At 37.8% G+C, this 21,823-nt stretch overlaps 1 protein-coding gene across 1 annotated transcript in view; it reads right to left on the reverse strand.

Annotated features, from left to right (window-relative positions):
- The window catches only part of CCDC192 (coiled-coil domain containing 192), a 338,981-nt gene that overhangs the window by 259,826 nt on the left and 57,332 nt on the right, over positions 1-21,823 (reverse strand). Inside the window, exon 4 of the mRNA XM_069087735.1 lies at positions 5,852-5,959. Within this exon, the coding sequence (XP_068943836.1) occupies positions 5,852-5,959 (108 nt within the window). The remainder of the gene's footprint in view (positions 1-5,851; positions 5,960-21,823) is intronic.

Below are 21,823 nucleotides of genomic sequence, written 5' to 3' on the forward strand. Positions count from 1 at the left end.
TCTCTCTCTCTCTCTCTCTCCTTCCCTCTACTGCTCCTTCTTCCCAAAGTTTCTCTCTCATGTCTTCCTCTTTGAGATGGTTTCTTCCTTCTTCACACAAGCCCTTTCAAGGTCACATTTGGGACAGATGCTTCAGGGCAAAATCTGAGTCACTGACCATCCAACAAGTGAATCCCACTCCTCCAAGTTTTTACCTCCCTGTGAATGTAGCCAAATGCACGTTACCCTTTATAAATTTTAATTAGAAATTGTTGACAGCAATTCAATAATAGAATTAAATGTTAATAAAATCTAATACCAGCTGTGTCCTCCTTTAGTGAGGGCACTAAAAAAATCCCCCCTAAATCCAGGACTCAATTTTATCCCACAGAGAAGCTGTGCAGTAAATATATGTGTATATGGATCTGTCTGTGCATGTATGTATATAAACATACAGACATATACATACACATACACAAAAATGTAAAAACATGCATGTCCTGTTTGACTCTTTGTGACCCCATTTGGGGTTTTCTTGGCAAAGATATTGGAGTAGTTTGCATTTCCTTCTCCAGCTCATTTTTATGGATGAGGAAATTGAGGCAAACAGGATTAAGTGACATGCCCAGAGTCATGAAGTTTGTAAGTTTCTGAAGCCAGATTTAAACTCAAGAAGATGAGTCTTCCTGACTCCAAGCCTGGAGCTTAAACCACTGCATCACCAATTCCACCAATTCATTTGTAACTTACAGTCTTAAAGAGAGTTGTCTGTTGCACTAAGAGGTTAAATGACTTGCTGGTATGTATAAAAGACCTGACCTTAGGTCTTCCTGACTCCATAATATGCTCTTGTCCACTATTTGATGCTGCCTCTTACATTACATATGTGTGCAGATTTATATGTGTGTGTGTGTGTGTGTGTGTGTGTGTGTATAATATATATATATATATATATGCAGGTCTGACGTATCTGTTAAGTCAGTCATTTAAAGATGAATGCATTAAGTATTTGAGACAAATTAAACATGGGGAGGGTATCTGTTTCACAATAAAAGGCTGATCAAAGGTAAGAAGCAATTGATATGAGGAAAAATCACTGAATTTAGCATAATACTAATTTCTATTACTAACAGAAGTTAATGGATATACTTAAATTTATATCATCCAGCCTTTCTCTAATCTTCAATTTCTCCCTCTCTACTATATATACTGGTTCTTTTTCTGTCTACAAACAAGCCTGAATTCTCTCCCATTCTCAAATCCTCACTCCCTACAATTTCCACTACCTACAGTCCCAATCTCTCCTCCCTTTGTTAGCCAAACTCCTTGAAAAAGGAGCCCACAGTTTGTGCTTCAGTTTTTTTTCTCACTCGACCCATTGCATTCTGATTTTCAACCTCTAAATCAATTGCAACTGTTCTCTCCAAATTCTAACAAATAAGTTAAATGGCTTCTTCTCAACTCTCATGCTCCTTGACCTCCCTGATGCATATTATGATGATCTATGGGTTCTACTCCTACCTAACTGACCACCACTCATTTTCCTTTACTGATTCACCAGCCATGTCATACTCACTAACTGTAGATGTACCCAAAAGCGCTTTCTCTCTCTCTCTCTTTCCCTCTCTCTCCACCCCATCAATTTCCATGAGTTCAATTATCATCTCCATTCAGATGACTTCCTGATCTATACACCTAGTCCTACTAGACACTCTTCTCTCTTGAGCTCCATTCCTACATTACTGAATGCTGACATTTCAAAATGCACATTCCAATGACACTTCAAATTCAGTATTTCAAAATATCACTCATCTTTTCCCCCAAACCTTCCTCTTCCAAATTTCTGAATTACTGTAGAGGAAACAACCCTCTAATTATCCAGGCTGACAAACTTAACGTCATACTTAACTCCTCACTCTCCCTCATCCCACATATCCAACCAGTTGCCAAATCCTGTTATTTCTTTCTCCAAAACACCTATCACAATATTGATCATAGTGTCCCCCCACTGCTATCTCTTACAAACATCCCCTTCTATCTACTCTCACAGTCACCATTCTAGTCTAAATCCTTACTACCTCTCACCTGAACTACTACAACAGCCTCTTTTTTTCACTTTCTTTTTTTTCCCGTGAGAATTGTCTCAATTTTATTTTTTAATTAAATTTTATGTTTATTTTTAGTTTACGTCATTCATTTCCACAAGATTTTGAGATACAAATTTTATCCCCATCTTTCCCCTACCCATCACCTCAAAACAGTGATCCCACTGAATACTCCCTCCCCCAATCTGCTCTGTCCTATATCCTCCCCCATCCTCCCTCTGACTTTCCAGGAGCCAAGATGGATCTCTACGCCCCAGTGCTTGTATATCTTATTTCTCAGTTGCATGTAAAAATAATAATAATAATAATAATAATATGGATTTTTTTAAACATTTGATTTTAAAACTTTGAATTTCAGATTCTTTCCCTTCCTCCCTCCTCACCCACCCTTACTAGGAAGATAAGCAATTCAATATAGGTTGTACATGTGTAGCTATACAAAATCTTTTCATAGTGGATATATTGTGAAAGACTGACATATTCCCTCCATCTTATCCCACCCAACACTTGTTCTAATTCTCTACTTTGACCCTGTCCCTTTTCAAGAGTGGGTGCTTCCAACTTCCCTCACCTCCAACCTGCCCTCCCTTCCATCACTCACCCTCTCATCCCCTTCCCCCCTACTCTCCTGTAGGGTGAATACCCTATTTAGTGTGTATGTCATTTTTTCCCTAAGCCAAATTCAATGAGAGTAAGGTTGACTCATTCCCTTTTGCCTTCCTGTTCTTCCCCTATATTGTAACAGTTTTCCCTTGCCTCTTCTATATAAGATAATTTACTCCATTCTATCTCTCCCCATCTCCTCTCATTATATTACTCTCTCACCTTTCAATTTCACCTTTTAGGTATCATCCCTTCCTATTCAATTGGTCCTGTACCCTCTGTCTACGTACACCTGTACACGTATATACACACACTCACATATGTATTCATAAGCCCATATGCCCTCCTATATAAACATATATATGTATGTGTGTGTACATATATATATATACACACACATTTCTATTCCTTTCAAATATTCTCATGCTGAGAAAAGTTTCATCAGTTATAATTATTGTTTTTCCATGTAGGAATGTAGATAGTTCAACTTTGATAATTTCCTTATGATTCCTTTTCCCTGTTTACCTTCTCATGCTTCTCTTGCTTCTTGTATCTCAATGTCAAATTTTCTATTCAACTCTGGTTTTTTCATCATGAATGCTTGAAAGTCCTCTATTCCATTGAAGGACCATATTTTCCCCTGAAACATGATACTTATGCTGGGTAAGTGATTCTTGGTTTTAATCCCAGCTCCTTTGACTTATGGAATATCATATTCCAAGCCCTTCAGTTCTTCAGTGTAGAAGCTGACAGATCCTGTGTTATCCTATTTTGTTTCCACAATATTGAAATTGCTTCTTCCTGGCTGCTTGTAATATTTTCTCCTTGATCTGGGAATTCTGGTACCTGGATATAATATTCCTAGGAGTTTTCTTTTTGGGATCTTTTTCAGGAAGTGACCAGTAGAATCTTTCAATCTCTATTTTGCCCTCTGGTTCTAAAACATCAGGGCAATTTTCCTTGAGAATTTCTTGAAGGATGATTTTTAAGTTCTTTTTTTTGATCATGACTTTCAGGTAGTCCAATAATTTTTAAATTATCTCTCCTGGTTCTATTTTCCAGGTCAGTGGTTTTTCCAATGAGATATTTCATTCACATTGCCTTCTATTTTTTCATTTGTTTGGATCTGTTTAATAGTATCTTAATTTCTCATAAAGTCACTAGCTTCCATTTGCTCCAATCTAATTCTGAAGGAATTATTCCTTTCAGTGAGCTTTTAAGATTCTTTTTCCACCTGGTATATTTGGATTTTTAAGGCATTTTTCTCCTTATTGGCTTTTTGAGCCTCTTTTGCCATTTGAGTTAGCCTATTTTTAAGGTGTTATTTTCTTCAGTAAGGTTGACTCTCTTTTCATGATTTTCTTTCATCATTCTCATTTCTCTTCCCAATTTTTCCTCCACTTCTCTTATTTGGTTTTCAAAATCCTTCTAAAGCTCCTCTATGGCCTGTAACCAATTCATATTTTTCTTGGAAGCTTTTGGTGCAGGAGTTGTGACTTCGTTGTCTTCCTCCTGTTCCATGCTTTGATCCTTTTTGTTCCCAAAATAGGAGCCTAAAGTTGGATTGCTGAGCTTACTTTGCTTCCTTTGCTTGCTCATGTTGTCACTCAATTACTTGACTTTTGAGCTTTTTGCCACAGTAGAACTCTGCTTCCAGAGAGGGGAGCTTTGTCCCAAATCAATGGGGTTTTCTCAGCTGCTGGAGCTATTAGTTGGGTGTCCTCTTTGAAGCCTCCACACACTCTGGCTCACTGGTCATGCACCCCAATACCTCCACCCTAGACAACGATCCAGATCCAAGCAGGTCAAAGCAAGAGTGATTACCCCTCAGACTGGTTGCTTGTTCCTCCTACAATCTGCAGACCAGGAGCTCTGAAGCAGCCACACGGCTACTGCCGCCACACCTCAACTGCTTCTCCCTCCTGGGGGCAGAGGCTGGACTGCACTCCCGGACCCCCTGTTCCCAAAGTCCACTGGCCTCTCACTTTGTCTTTGGCATTTATGGGTTGATAATTCTGGAAACCTCCACAGCTACTGGTGATCCACTCTCCCGACGTCCCTCTAGCCTCTTTTTTCACTTTCTGCCTGAAGCTCCTACTTGCTCCAAAACATCCTCCACACAGAGGTCGAAGTGATTTTCCTAAAGCATCAGTCTCATCATATCACCATGTAGCTCCCTATTCCTAGATGTGATGTTCTCTTTGTAACTTAAGTCACTTTGCAACTTGGTCCCTTCCTGCCTGATCCTGTCTTCTTATGCTTTATACTCCCTCCATAAACTCAGCAATTCAGCTGCACTGGTCAATATTTTGCTGTCCTTTCCTCCACCTAGATTACCTTCCTTTTACTCTGTATGTATTTTATGTTTTCTTCCCATTTAAATATGAGCTTCTCAAGGGCAGGAGCTATTTTGGCTTTTCTTTACATCCTCAGCACTTAGCACAGTGACATAGTTGCTGATTGCCTCACAGGCCTCTCACCTACACTACTGCAACAGGCTCCTTTTTGGTCCCCCCAAATCAAGATTCTCTCTCAAATCCAAACCATCATGCTCTCAGCTGCCACGTAATCTCCATAAAGCCCAGGCCTGTCCATGTTACCCTGCTCCTCTGCAAATTCCAGAGGCAGTTTCTTGCCTCTGGGATCAAATTTAAACTTCTTCATTTGACATTTAAAGTTCTCTGCCACCTGATCCTTTTCTACCTCTTGAGTCTTCATACATTTTACTCCCTTCCAACCACTCTGCATTCTAGATACACCGACCTTAAATTCTCCAACTCTGGCTCCTGGACCTTTGTACCAGATGTTCCCACATGCCTTAGAATGTACTCCTTCCCTACCTCTACCTCTTGGAACCCCAGGTTTCCTTCAAGACTCAGCTTAAGTGCTATCTTCTTCTTCAAGCCTTTCCCGGTCCCCCTCCCCAACCTACTCCCAGATCCTGAGGCACACCCTCCCAAAACTTGTTTTCGTTTTATACTATTTACATGAGTAAATAGTGTCTCCTCTGTTAGAATGTAAGTTCCTTGAAGGGAAAGACTTTAACTTTTGTCTTTGCAGCTCTATTATTTAGCATCATGCCTCACTCAGAGTAAGCATTTTAGAAATGCTTGTTGATCGATTAATAAGAATGCATATTTCCAATTCATGTGACAGATATTTACCCGCTCTGTTAATATGTTAGCCTTTTCTTCTGCTTCTTTTAGGCACATTTCCAAATTTTCCATGTGTGTCAAAGCATAGGTCATCTGTCCTGATTCCAGGGCTTCTGTCTTTAAAATGAGGATAATATATTAATTTTTTATAACAAAAGAATCAGTCACAAGTAACCCAAAGGTCCTTAGTGGGCATAAACTTGCTATATAGCATATTAGCAATGAAGGCTTGTCCATGAGGAGGTACATAAAAGATGAGGACCTACAGTACAGGAAAAGGGGTTGGACCAGCCATATGGTGAGAATAAAAAAAATTATAAATTGATATCCCAAGAGCTACATTGGTTCCCTCAAATTTAAAGAATCTGAGGGGGAGGGGGACAAAACTTCAGAGCAGTAAGTGGATCCCAAAATGGCATAAACAGCCCCCTTAATGAACTTCAGACTTCATTATTAGGATAAACCCTAACCAAATTAGATCAGGGTCAGAAAATGCATATAAATCCTTTTTTTCTTTAGATAGCCTTTAACAACATAGTAAAAACTTCAGGGAAAGAGACATGTGTCTTACTTTACAGTTTAGACCTTGAGGGGAACATAAGAATTTCACATTAAATCTAAGTAATGAGGGAATTCTGAGAGTTGGAATCTGCTTGCTAGGATGCAGTGGTACAGTGGGAAATGACCTGTTCCTGAAATTCTAGGATACAGGTTCCCAATTTAACTTGTCCACTTAGTACTAATGTAACCTGAAGAAAGTTATTTAATATTTCTGGGCCTCAATTTTCTCATCTGGAAAGGGGGAGGAGGGAGAGACTAGATGATCTTTAAATCCCCTTCCAGCTAAAAGTCTATGATGCTACTCATGTTGGAATTTGGTTAAAAGTATTAACTTCACCTTTTATGGTAAAGTAAAAGCACATGAAAGAATTTGTATGCTTTCAAAACAGATCTCTATCCCCCCAGGACATCTCTGAAATCTCTCAGATCAGCAGATGGGTAAAATTTTCCATTCAAAACATTTCTAAAGTCATTTGTTCTTAACCGCAGACTTTTGGGGGATCATTACATATCCTAAAAGGTACACAAAATACAATCCTTAGAGCATGACCAGCTAAAAGTTGTGCTGGCATCACTGCCCTCTTGTGTCTATGATTCAAGTTTTGTGGCAACTTTATAGCAATTGCAAAGTAACCTGAAAACAGAAAGAAAAAATTCTATATTGGCTAATATTTAATTACAGACCTTCTTGTAATGTCCCTGCCTATGTTATAATTTTCAACCTGCTTTTCTAATTAGTCACAAAGTGGCGCCTCTTTCCTACTATTCTCTGGGCCTAAAGTTATATACACAAATATATGTGCATTTTTCAGATGTATCTACATGACATCATGCTAAAATATAAATATGTATGTATACACACACTTTATATTTCTGTGTCTCACAGCTTGGCATAGTGGACAGGTAATCAAGAAGTCCCAGATTCGAGTCCTAACAATAACATTATACTGGCTGTGTGATTCTAGAAAAGTAACCTAACCTCTCTTTGTCCCAGGCAATTCTCTAAGACTCTAAGAAGCAGAGAAGGGGTCAGTCTGCATTGGTGGAGAAAATTCCTCATCAGGAGACCTCTATAGCAAATTACAGACCTGTCCCTCCCTCACAAAACACACACACATAAATACATACACATACCTGCACCTTCACACACATACACACATTCACATATATACATAGAAATACATACACACATACATTTACAAATACATATGTGTGTATACACATGCACACATATACTTACATGCACAAACACACACTCACACACGTATCAGTGTTTGGTGAGGGCTCACCCCTCTCTCTGGACTGCTACTCCTGTGAATGGTACCACTCTTCCCCAGACCCTACTTTAACACAACTCCAAGAGCACAAATTCTCCTTTAGCCAATGTTCTCCTTCTGATCCTGAGAGTAAAGGTTAGGATTCTTTAAACTTTCTCTAGGAAAGAAAATAAGAAGGAAAATGGCTTGAGGCCACTGACTCAGGGGAGGCTGACTTCCTCGCACTTTTGCAAACCTTTACTAGAAAACTGCTGGGTCATCTTAAGCCTAGGACAATCGAGATTTACTTATTATCCTCTATTTGTGGAGAGCTATAATAATACATACCAATAAAATCTCTTTTGATCAACTCGAGTTCCCAGCTACACTCCCAACCATTGATTAGATACAAGTCTTTTCCTCTGTGTATCTGGCCAACCATAATGCTACTCTCATATGCACGTAATTCCCCACAGGACACAACGAATATTATCTTAGAGAAGCTGGTTTCTTTTAAAACCCCATGTTATTTACACAAAATGAATCTTCTTAAAGAAATAAAGATTAGACGTGGGGACTCAGCACAAGAGCCCTAGCAAGGTCAAGGGTGGGGAGGTAGGAGAGTCACAAATTTTGTTCAGCAAACAGAAACCTTGTTATCATGTTCCATGAAGCTTCGACACAGCTTAGCAGCAAAAGGTTATGGCAGCAGTTCTAAAGAGCTTACCCTCATGGTACCCGCCAGGCCTCTCTTTCTCATTCAGACACACATTCCCTCCAATGAGATTTCAGTTCTCTCTTCCCCTTTAAGGTAAGGGGAAAGGAAGATTGTCCCTTCCAGATAAATTCAGCTCTGACAGTCCTTAAGCTATAACACACTGAGGATTTCTGTCCTGTCCTTCAGGCATCCATTTCATCTGTATTCCAATTCCTTGTGGAAAGGGATGTAAAGTTTATGCACATTCACAATTACACACAATTCTTAGTTTTTTCCTTTGATCACATGTTTTTATGAATACAAACATATGTTCTATTATTGTAATAAAGCCATATTGGGGTCAGTGGAACTTGATTTCAAAACCAAAATATTTCATTTCAACTCACCTATCTGTTCACTTGATAGAATATGATAGAATATTATTAACATGTGGTCCTCACAATCCCTTCCTCTGTCTTATGTTATCATGAAAACCCCTTTGTAGAAAGAGCTATAGAAACTAGAAAATCTTAGAGCAGGATCAAGAGTCAGGGGACCCCAGTTCTAATCCAAGCTCTGCCACTATCTCTTTGTATAGGACACATATTTAGAGATTTAAGTGACCCTAGAGGTAATCTAATCCAATCCCATGTGACATAGGCACAGAGAGGTGACATGCCTTGTTCCATGACACCCAAGGAATCAGGGTCAGATGGGGCAGATCTGAGGTTTCAGTTAAGGTCCTGTGACTCCTGATCAAGCACTTTTCCTTGTACAATGCTATCTCCTTAACCTTGCACAAGTCATATATCACTCCTCAGGGCCTTAGTTTTTTCATGTATAAAAGGAGATCTCTAAAGTTCCTCCCTCCAACTTCTACATTCCATAATCTTATTATTCTTCTATGGTTTCACAGTGTTTAAGAGGTTTCCTCTGATGTTGCCATCAGTAGATATAACATTGTAATGTGTAGACATGACACTGTGATGACTTTAACTCAATTTTTCCCCCATCTATCAGAGCTCAGAGCTCCTCCTCTTGTCTTAAGGAAAGGATCTAGAGATGTGAGATTGCATTCAGGAAGAAAGAAAATGAGAAGACTCTTTCTAAAAGTGTGTGTTGAGATTATATCATATTGACTTTTCCATCGCTGAGGCCAATGTTGGCTAAGATTAATGAGCTTAAGTTTAGGCAATCCTCCCAAATGATGCTGGGAAATTCTCAGATGCCAGTCCCCTTAGAGGAGTCCATAGTGGCACAGTACTAGTGTCTTATAAGTCAAAGGCAAATGTCTGATTATCTTACAAATGTACATGTTGATTAACTGAGGTTTGGTGTTTTTTTAATGAGTTTCCCAATCACATTTATTTTGGATGATGTAATCCAGTGATTCCCATGTGATTTTATCAGATATTTAATGCTATCTTTCAGGTAGCAAGGTGGTGTAGTGGATAGAGCATCAGGCCTGGAGTCAGGAAGACTCATATTTCTGAGTTCAAATATGGTCTCAGACACTTACTAGCTGTGTGACCCTGGGCAAGTCACCTAACCCTGTTTGACCCAGTTTTCTCATCTGTAAAATGAACTGGAGAAGGAAATGGCAAATTCCTACAGCATCTTTGCCAAAAAAAAGTCCAAATGGGGTCATGAAGAATCAACACGACTGAAACGACTGGGAAACAAAGGCCATCTTTAATGATCTTAAAGGCATCACAGAATTATCAAAGTAAAATTTGGGCACGTGTTAATTTACAAGATAAGAAAACTGAGTCCCAGAGAGGCTGAGTCCTTCCCACAAAGTCACACAGGGAACAAGTGGCAAGAATGGTATTCAAACCCAGGTTCTCTGACTACAAATTTATTAGTCTTTTATCTTAGGCTCTTAATAAAAAAAATAAGTATTAACACAATTTTTTAGATTATTTTAAAACCCTTCAAGGCACCTAAATATACCTACGGGAAAACTAGAATTAGTCAAATTCAGATATTGGTGGAAGAGGTGGGGAGGTGGTTCCTAGATAGAGGTACAAGCTAAAGAATATGATTGAATTGGAGAACTTGCAACCAAAATGAGAATGTTTGGACAATACTGGGAATCAGGCCATCCAGCTTCTACATACTTGCTCCAGTAAAACTCTGGAGTTCACATCAGATACAAATAATGATCAGGACACCCAATAAGAATCTACAGTATGTGACTTCTTCCACACCAGATCTGTACCTAAAGTCAGCCAGAAGCCCAGGAACACTAGGAAAAAGGGGTTCCTCCAGCAAAGTGAGCACCATCATGACTAGAGATAGCCAGGGGCATGTGTAGCCTGCACAGTTCTGTGTCAGGAAACAAGAAAGTCCCAAGGTAAGACAGTATCATTGGATGTCGCAGGGAAATTGCAGCATCAGTGACCAACACTTCTCACAGTGCCTAGCCCAGATAGATGAGGCCCAAGGTCTCTGAGGTCCCTAACACTCTGTCCTGAGGGGCTGAAGTCACCCTAAACAACTAAGATCAAGGGAGAAACGAACCCCTGAAGATAGAGGTCAACAAGACAATCTAGGGAACCCAGACCAAGATCGAGCAAGGACAACCATCCACCCAAAAGCACAGCAGAGGTCAGAATTTGACCTTAGCACAGTATCTCAATTCAGAAACTGAGATGAATAAATTAATAAATCAAAGAAACATCATTCCATATTAAAAATTATTATAACTATAACTCTATAACTACAAGAGGAGATTCAAAGCAAAAGAAATGGATTTTCCACAAGGACTACATGAATACCTAGGAGGAATGAAGCAAGAGGACTGATAGATACATAGATGCATAGACAAAATCTCTGAAAGAAAGAATTGGAAGGAGAATAAGACATTTTTAGAAGTGGCAAAAAATGGAATCCCTGAATAGAACAAACAGAAATCAGTAACTCCATGAGACAGCAAGAAACATTAGAACAAAATTAAAATATTGGAAAAATTAGGAGAAAATATAATATGTCTGATATAAAAAACAACTAGCCAAAAAATAGGTTGGAGAGATCACTTAAGAAAAATTGGATCCATGGGGCGGACAGGTAGCACAGCAAGTAAAAGCACCGGCTCCAGTGTCAGGATGACCTGGGGATCAAATCCCGGGCTCAGACACTTAGCACCCACCCAGAAACACCTGACTGTGTAACCTTGAGCAAGTTACTTAACCCTGATTGCTTAAAAAAAAAAAGAATAATTGGATCCCCTGAAAACCATAATTTTTTTAAAAAATGTGGACCACTACATTTCACAAAATCATAAATGAAAACTACCTAGATCTATTAGAGTACAGAATGAAGATAGAAAGAAATTCCACCAAACCTGAAAAAAAAAATTCCAAAAGATTAAAGTCCAAGGAATGCATTGCCAAAATTCAGTGTTTTCATATCAAAGAAAAATAATGTAAGAATCCAGCAAGAAACAATCTGAGTGCCAAGGAACCACAGTCAGAATCACACAAGACCTGGTAGTTTCTACTTAAAACCAGAGGAGATCTTAGAATGCAATATTTCAAAAAGCAAAAAGTATAAGCTTATAATGAATAGCTTACCCTACAGAACTGAATATAATCCTATAGAGGGGGAAAAACAGATCTCTAATGGAACAGACTTCCAAATATTTCTGATGAAAACATCAGGGTGAAGTAAGAACTTTGAAACATAAACAAAAGAATCAAGAAACACTTAGAAAAGTAAATTTACTTCAGCAATTGGAAGGAGCTATATGATAATGTAGTACTAACATTTTAATGGTGAGAAGAAACAAGTATCCCTTCAGAATCTTAATGTTTTCAAAGGATATTGAGTGAGTTAAATTAGAAAAACAGAAAACCTTGGGGAGTGAAGTGGATTGCTTCTGTGTTGAGTTATAAGCAGTGAAGAGAAGGGAGGGTAAAAGGAAGAATATACTAATATAAAAAGGAGAAATAAAAGAGTGAAATTTGCTATTTTTAAGAATTGGGGTATGTAAGAAGACCATACAAAAGCATGGAGGAAGGGATGGGGGAGAGTGGGCATCAAATGAATTTCTCTCACTCTTATCTGAAATAGGAAAGGAGGGCTGACCTAAAGTTTTATCTCACACCCTCAAATTGGCAAAAAATGACAAAAATAATTGGCAACAGTCAATTATGGAGGGGCTGTGAAAAGATAGCCACACTAATACATTGTTGGTGGAGTTGTGAAAAAGTACAGCCATTTTGGAAAGCAATTTGGAATTATGTAAATAAAGTCCCTTAAATGTCCATACCCTGGGGAAACCATTCATAAGGGGAAAAGTTCCCCACATACCCCAAGTTATTTACAGCAACACATATTGTGATGGCTAAGAATTGGAAACAAAGTAGATGTCGATCAATTGAGGAATGGCTCCATAAATAATGGTACATGAATGTAATAGAATATTATTGTGCTATAAGAAATTATATATGTGATGAATACAGAGAAACGTGGAAAAATCTATATGAATTGATGCAGAGTGAAGTAAGCAGAGCTGAGAAAACATACATGGTAACTACAATAATGTAAATGGAAAGAACACACCAAAAAATCAAAAGTAAATGTAACAAAATTATAAAGATCAAATAGAACTCAAATGAAAAGATATAAGAAGACACCTCACCCCAACCTACCTTTCATGGAGGTGGGAGGTCCACAGGTGTTACACATTGCATGTGTTTGGGGATTTTTTCAATGTATTAATCAGTTGTTTTGAACTTTTTTTTTCCTCTAAAAAAGTGCTATTTGTCAAATGGGATGACTATCTGGGAGGGAAGAGGGAAGAGATACTTGGAATACTATGGTGCTATAAGAAAGAGAAAATATCAATAAATACTTAAAAAAGAAAAAAGAAGAAGGGAGTTGAAAACACACACAAGCATTTTTTTCCTATCACTTAAAGCTAGACAGTCAAAGAAACCACAAATCAAGCCTTGATTTATACTGTTTGCTGATTTCCGAAGTCTAAATGCTCACACTGGAATTTAACATGTGAAGAAATTAGCTCCAGCCCAACTCTGCCTATTGTCCTTGTTTTCACAGAGAGAGAGAGATATTTGGGACTTCAGCATAGTTGGCCCAGCAGGAGAAAGGAAGATCCTGCTTCTTTGCTTCTGGCAAATATTCTAATCACAGTAATTCCATCTCTTTGTTGAAAGTATCATAGCATTTTACTGTGCAGTCCAAAGATCCTGAACTTGGCTAAAAATTTAAAATATGACCTCTGGTAAAAAAATAATAATAATAATAAAAATTAAAGATAAAAAATGTCTTCACTGAGCCTTGGTCATGATCACAGCAGGGGCATATTTTAATTTTTTTTTTAATGAAACTTAGTACATAAATGCATCTTGAACTTTGCAATCTAACCAGTCATTTAAAAGAATAGACTGACATTTTGAAATAATTGGGGTATGTTGAAAAGACCATAAAAAGCATGGAGGAAGGGATGGGGGAAAAAGTAGGCATCAGACAAACGTCACTCTTATCTGAAATAAGAAAGGAGGGTTGACCTAAGGTTCTACCTCGCTCCTGCAAATTGGCAAAAAATGACCAAAAAATCCCAACAGTCACTGTTGGAAGAGCTGTGAAAAGATAACTACATTGTTGGTGGAGCTATGAAATAGTACAGTCATTTTGGAAAGCAATTTGGAATTGTGCAAATAAAGTGCCTTAAATATCCATACCCTTTGAATCATTACTGGCCTTATACCCCAAGGAAGCCATTCATAAGGGAAAAAAGTCCCTCAGTTACTCCACTTGAAAAGTCACTTAAAGTTTAAAAAATGAATTTTTCAGGATGTAAAAAAAAAAAAAAGCAACACAAAAAGCCCCACAAAGCCATCATCTACTCAAACTAGACAACTGTAAATCTCCCAATGACCCCTTCCCTTCTCCCCTACAGAAACTGCAGATTTTCTATGTCATTGCTTCAGTTCACTCAAGAAGCATTTAGTACTTACTATGCAACTCATGATGGTGTTATAATAAAATCTTTCTAATAACTACCATATTGTATATAAAAAATCAATGATTCCATCACAATCCATCTATAACTTAATAGATAAATCTTAGAGAGATGCCTGAGACTCAGAAAGTTGCCTGCCTGGAATTAAATAGTTAATAAACGTCAGGAGAAGGATATGCATCCAGGTCTTTCTGGCACCAAGCCAAGCCCTCCATTCACTATATCATACTCCCTAGTTAAGACGTTCCCAATAATTATGCTTTTAAAATATTTTGCTTTTATGAGAGTGAGAATTCAAATGGTAATGAAATGGATTTGTCAAGAAAAGCATAATGTATTTGACATCTGGGTTGCCTGCTAATACTGACATGGAAACAATTCATTCAAGCAGATGAAATCCCAGAGTCCATCAGTTCCTCCTAAGCATGTGATGCTACTACCATTTGTAACAAAAGCTCAGTTTTTAAATGTCTTTCTAATCATGATAGTACAATTAGGGTAGCATCTTTAGCCATTTTTGCGTGTTGTGGACCTTTCAGGAGTTTGGTAAAGCCAATAGAAACTTTCTCAGAATAATCTTACATAAAATTAAAGGATGTGTGACCTTGGACAAGTCACTTAACCCCAATTTCCCTTCCTTCCCCCCTCCATAAAGCAAAAACAAAACAAACTTTCCTATTATGGGGGCGGCTAGGTGACGCAGTGAATAGAGCACCTGCCCTGGAGTCAGGAGGACCTGAGTTCAAATCCAGTCTCAGACACTTAATACTTTACTTAGCTGTGTGACCTTGAGCAAGTCACTTAACCCCAATTGCCCTGCCTCCAAAAAGCAGGAAAAACAAAAACAAAAAACTGAAGGAAATGTTAAATATCAGTTAAAGTTTAGTGAAAATAATGTTAATTTTTTCCCATTCAACTTCATTCACCCCTGAAATCTACCCATAGACTCCTTAGAGTCCATGGATACCATGATAAGAACTTAAACTTGGGGTAAGGTGTAAAGGGAATGCAAATTTGGAAGATCTTCCCTGCCCCAGGCTAAAGTGCACCTGAAGCCTGGGGTGGGAGGCTTGTTTTTCAGTAGATACTTTTTGATTGGCCAGTGGGTCCAAAAGGTTGTTACATTCTCTGAGCCAGGAGAAGGCTATATAAGCCCTGATGTGTAGCTTTGTTTTGGGGGCTCACTTTGAGAAGTGTTCTGTGATTTGATATGGATTCTGGGAAGCCATTGTCCAGAGCCCCCTGGCTTTGAAAAACCCAGATGTTGAAACCCAGATGTTGACTGGGTATGGATGTAATGGTTGGACAGTTTGAAATCTGTCTACTAGATCTGTTTCTGTCTTGATAATTCTGTGTACTTTGAAGTTCAGGGTGCTGACCTTTTCCCCTGAACAAGGTAAACAATATATGTCTGACTGATTAAAGTAAGCTTGTTAACCCATTTTGAGTTGTTTCCTTTAACAAAGCAGATCTAAGAACCTGTATGGGCAGCCACCCTGAGGACGCTTGGGGTGCTTGCTGCTACATAAGGTTCATTATTTATTTTTCAATTTTATTTTCCGTACTAAATTGTCTCTCCTACCTCCCCTTTCCCACAGTTAGAAAGCAGTAAAAAAAAAAACCAAATCCCAATTAAGAAAAAACTATACTTCCCATAAGCTCCTTTGCTGATAGAACCTCCAATAATTTTCAAAGAATCAATTTCTTGGGCAAAGTTTGCTATTCTCTGTTCTCAACGATTAATTGCCCTTTCAATTCTTTCTTTTCTAACCTTCATTTTATTTAACATCATTTAAGAGTGTGGGCAGCTAGGAGGTGCAATGGACAAAGTGCTGGGCCTGGAGTCTCATCTTCCTGAGTTTAAATCCAGCCTCAGACACTTACTAGCTGTGTGACCCTGGGCAAGTCACTTAACCCTGTTTGCCTCAGTTTTCTCATCACTAAAATGAGCTGGAGATGAAAATTGCAAACCACTCAAGTATCTTTGCCAAGAAAACCCCAAATGGTGTCACAAAGAGTCAGACAATACAGAAAAAACTACTGAACAACAAAAAGCAGACTGGAGCCAGTTACAGAATGTCTGTCCATTCTCAAGACTCTCTGAGACATTTCCATTCCACGTTATCACAACTCTCTCAGAAGCAAGTTCCTCAGGCTCTTCACAAGCGAAAGCTAAGGCTCTCTGAACATGTGCCAGACCCCCATTAAATTTGTATTTTGCTTTTGCTATACCTTCAAAGTAAATATCCTTTTATAAAAGCTAATCAGTATTAAGTGGTTAAATGGAATTAAGAGCACCAGTTATTGGCATTTTATAGGGAAGGGAAAAGGAATAAGCATTTATTAAGAACCTACTATGTGTCAGGAATTATGCTGTCCTTATAACATCCCTAAGAGGTAGGTGCTATGATTATTCCCATTTTACAGTTAAGAAAACTGAGGCAGACAGAGGTTAAGTGACTTGCCCAGGGTCACACAACGACTAAATGGTCAGATTTGAAGTCAGGTCTTCCTGATCCCAGGCCCAGGGATCTATGCACTGTACTGCCTAGCTGCCGAGATGGGTGTAGGGGCGTATGGTAGGACACTTGTCAATGGGGGACTGTGACATCAGAGAAGAAATGCCTTGAGACTTCTCAAGGCGCTCTGAAACCCTGAGAGGCACATGTGGCTGGCCTGACTAGAGCCCCGTCTTATGTTATAAAATCACAAGGACACGAGTCAAAATGTCTTAGAGTGTAACATAGATATCACAGAATTAGAGAAAAACATAGGAACCACAGAACGCAAACATATCCTTACATCGTTCCACTACTATTTAACCAGTTTCTTTTAAAATAAAAACATTTAATCGTACCAGGTAGCATTGGAACAGAGCATCGAGTCTGTTTTTTTTTTGCCCTGCGCACAGCAGAGAGCCAAAGAAAACTTACAAGGAAGACAAGAAAAGGTGGGTAGCTCGGAACACGGTGCATAATATTTATTATATAGGCTTTGTTGAAATGGAAATTTATTGTTGTATATTTTGAATCCTCTTACATTCTTTTTTTTTCTTTTGGGGGGGGGTCAGGACAATTGGAGTTAAGTGACTTGCCCAAGGTCACACGGCTAGTAAGTGTTATATGTCTGAGGCCACATTTGAACTCAGGTCCTCCTGACTCCATTCTCTATTCACTGCAGTACTCTATTCAGTGCACCAGCTAGCCACCCCCATCTCTTACATTCTGCTATGCACATGGCAAATGCTTTTTTTTTCTTATTTTGTATTTAAGTTTTAGTACTTAAGTTTGCAATGTTTCTTTTTCTTTTCTTATTGTGTGTTTGTTTTAGTATTTAAGTTTAAAGTATAGTAATTGTACAGAAAATAAATATATATTTTTTTAAAAGTCATTTTCCCTAGTTAGATGGCTCATCAGATAGAGGACTGGAGTCAGGAAGGCCTGGATTCAAATGTGACCTCAGACACTTATTAGCTATGTGACACTGAGCAAGTCTGCCTCAGTTTCCTCAACTGAAAAATGAGGAAAATAATGACATTTATTCTTAGAATTGTTGTGAGAATCAAATGAAGCAATATTTGTAAAGCTTGGCAAACATTAGGCGCTTTATATTCTCCCATCTTCTTAACGGATAAAATCTCTTGGCTTACACGGATATTTTTTCTTTCTTTTTGATCATTTTATTCTTTTTATATAAAAGAAAATCATGTGGTTGCTGCTAATTTGTGTGTGTATTTAAAACTAGCTCGGAAATTTGAGGGAAGATTGAGATTTTTATGAAGTGATTGCTTCAACAAAGCTAAGGTATAAAAAAGAAAGAGGAGACAATGATTTCATTGAAAAATCTCAAATACAACGGAAACACATTGAAATTCTATCCCTAAGCAAGCACAGATTCCATAAACAGGAGGGTCTCTAAGCAGATAAAGATTAATAACAGAGACATAAATATATGAGATTAGCTCTTGAGGCAATGAAGAACCAAGCCAGAGAAAGAGGGATCTGTTACTTGCAGGACACCTCCAAGATATGTCTCAAAGGGAAATGCACTGTCCTAAGTGCTACATGAGGAAACATCCTGATACAGTCCTTGCACATGGGAACCCACACTCCTCCTTTTAACCTCATTGCAAGTATTACATAAGATGGGTCTATACAATACTACATTGTGGGCACCTCCCCCAATAAAATGCTACACCTATAAACACATTTTTTGAAAAGTTATTAAACAAAGATTAGTCAAGACATAATATTAACTGTTTGGATAAATTTTATTAATTCAGAGAAATTAACATAAAAATCTTAATGATCTGATTTTTAAATGGGCACAAAACATGCAATTAGAATATTATGATATTCATTTTTGGGGGGTATGTGAGTAGACCCTGGGGAACAATTTATACAAGGACAGGAACACTATAAGGAAAAACAACTTTTGTTTTTTAACAACTTTTTAAAACATATTATATTTTATCCAATATAGATAGATAATAGATAGACAGATGATAGATAGATAGATAGATAGATAGATAGATAGATAGATAGATAGATAGATAGATAGATGATAGATAGATGGACAGACAGATAGATAGATGATAGATGATAGACAGACAGACAGATAGATGATAGATAGTAGATAGATAGATAGATAGATAGATAGATAGATAGATAGATGATAGATAGATAGATAGATAGATAGATAGATAGATAGATAGATAGATGATAGATAGATAGATAGATAGATAGATAGATAGATAGATAGATAGCCTATATCAGATTGCATGCGGTCTCGGGGAGAAGGAAGGGAGGAGTTGAAAATCTAAAACTTAAATTTATAGAAATGAATGTTGAAAGCTAAAAAATAAATAAATAATTTTTTAAAGATGAAAAAAATTTTTCCAGCTACATGTAAAATTTTTTTATATTTGTCTTTTTATATTTTGAGTTCCAAATTCTCTCCCTTCCTCCCCACTCCATTGAGAAGGCAAGCAATTTGATACACATATGCAATCATGCAAAACATATCTCCATATTAGTCATGTTGTAAAAGAAAACGCAGACTCCACTCCCCACCTCCAAAAAAACCCAAGAAAAATAAATAAAGTTTGTAAAAAGATGCCATCAATTCTTTCTCTGGAGGTGTATAGTGGTTTCATCATGAGTCCTTCAGAATTGTCATAGATCATTGTACTGTTGAGAATAATTAAGTCATTGTATGTTATTGTTGTTACTGTGTACAATGGACTCATGATTCTGTTCACTTCGCTTTGCCTCACTTCGTGTTTTTCCAGGTTTTTCTGAAGCCATCCTACTTGTCATTTCTTATAGCACAGTAGTATTCCATCACAATTATATACTACAACTTGTTCAGCCCATTCCCCCAACTGATGGGCAATTTCCAATTTTCAATTCTTTGCCACCACAAAAAGAGTTGCTATAAATATTTTTTACCTATACATCCATATATATATATATATAAATTACTCTCCAGAATGGTTGGATTGGTTTACAACTCCACCAACAGTGCATTAGTGTCACAATTGAAAAACAAATTTCAAAGACTAACAACTCTGATCAATGCAATGACCAGCCATGGGGTCAGAGGCCAAACTTGTCAGCCCTTGGTTCTAGATCTTTGATCTAGCTAAACCAGTCTAGAATGATATGAGAGACCTTAAGATTGGTGTTAATAGGGGCGGCTAGGTGGCACAGTGAATAGAGTACTGGCCCTGGAGTCAGGAGGACTTGAGTTCAAATCTAGCCTCAGACACTTAACACAAAAAACTAGCTGGGTGACCTCAGGCAAGTCACTTACCCCCAATTGCCCTACCTTCCCCCTCAAAAAAATATTTGGTGTTAATAAGTGAACTCAAAGGGCAGGTAAACAATGGACCAGTTTTAGGGCTAATGATGAGAAATATATCCCTCAATATAGTAAAAATATTTTTCTGATTAAATCAGTCTATCAGTAAAGCATATATGTGTCCAAGAAACTCATTGGTAAGACACTTAGCAAGAAATCTTATCTAGTTTTAGTAACTGCTAGTTGAACAGGTCTCTAAGCAAGAAGAGTCGTCAGTTTATATTATTCCAGCTTTGTATTTAGACTAATTTTACAGAAAACAAAGAAGAATCTTGTTAAAGAGACAAATCAAGCAGGCACAGGGATTTTTTGTGGTTTTTTTTTCCTCTCTCTGTAGGGGTGAGAGGAAGGAAGGATATTACTCACCCTTGCATTGTATAACAGAACAAAAAGGGCATTTTCTTATCTAAAAGTAAAATTATACACACACGCATATATTCATATATATATATTGAATTAGAGAATTATGAAAGTATATATTCCTGCCAAAGTTCATTGGCTAACCCCTCTTAGTGAGTGTGTTAGAAAGAGGGATAACTATTTCCTTAGTGGATTATTTTAGAAATCAAAACAATATTGCCAATCATTCCAGTCAAGGCAATTATTTTAAACAAATGAAAATTTAATATGTAATAGTGAAAAAAATTCTAATTTGTACTATTCACTTCTACTTTTAAAACAGTCTGGATGGTTCTAGAATTCAAAGGAAGAGGTTATTTGAGAACAGATTTTATGAGCCTGTTCCTGAAGAAAAAAGTGAACTAAGTGCATATTTCTTTACTTAATAAATTACACAAAGCTTATGCTTCATACCCTGGAATTAGTCCTGCGTCATTAAGAGAAGTCAGCAGAGAAGTTGTTTGTTGTTTTTTTTTAATCACTAGGAAAAGACCAAAATACTATTTATCAGCCAAATCTAAGATGAAATGTAATGGAGATAAAATCCTACATTTGCATTCCTAAAATGATTGCAGGCATGGTTCTGAAGGGTGGCTTTGGTGTTTCAAAGTGTTTCAAAGTGAAATGTGTTATTAGAAGGCTAATTAAATGTCTTGTAGTACTTTGATAGAGTGAGACCTCATGGCTTCTTATTGCTTCTGGGATTAAGTACAAACTCCTTAATTTGGCATATAAAGCTTCCACAGGAGGATGAGAACAATTTGTTGCAACAGCCATAAAGGCGACTGAAGCAGGCACCACGGACCCTGAAGACACCAAGGTCATCTGCTGCATCCAGAGCAATCACCATTCATTCTGACTTCTGTCTTGCCACTGGACTTCAGTGACTCTGGAAGAGGGAGCGAGGCTGGTGACTTTATGCAGCTCTGTCTCACAAATCCAATTGACCTCCAAGTCAAGACATCACTCATGATGTCACTGGTCCTCTTCCAATAAGAAGGATAGATAACAAGAGAAGGACCTATTATGAAACAGGCTACCCACCTTCTGACAGAGAGGTGACAGATCCAAGGTGCAGAAAGGGTCTTCGATTTTTTGACATGACTCATGTGTGAATTATGCTGTTTAACTATGCATATTTGCTACAAGGTTTGTCTTTTTTTTTCTCTCTCTCAGGTCTTTTTAGGGGGGAGGGTAGGAAATGCTAGCAAAAGTGA

Source organism: Petaurus breviceps, unplaced genomic scaffold (assembly GCF_028583685.1).
Source record: "Petaurus breviceps papuanus isolate PSGF00001 unplaced genomic scaffold, PetGlider_PUasm1.0 183, whole genome shotgun sequence".
Taxonomy (NCBI): Eukaryota; Metazoa; Chordata; class Mammalia; order Diprotodontia; family Petauridae; genus Petaurus; species Petaurus breviceps.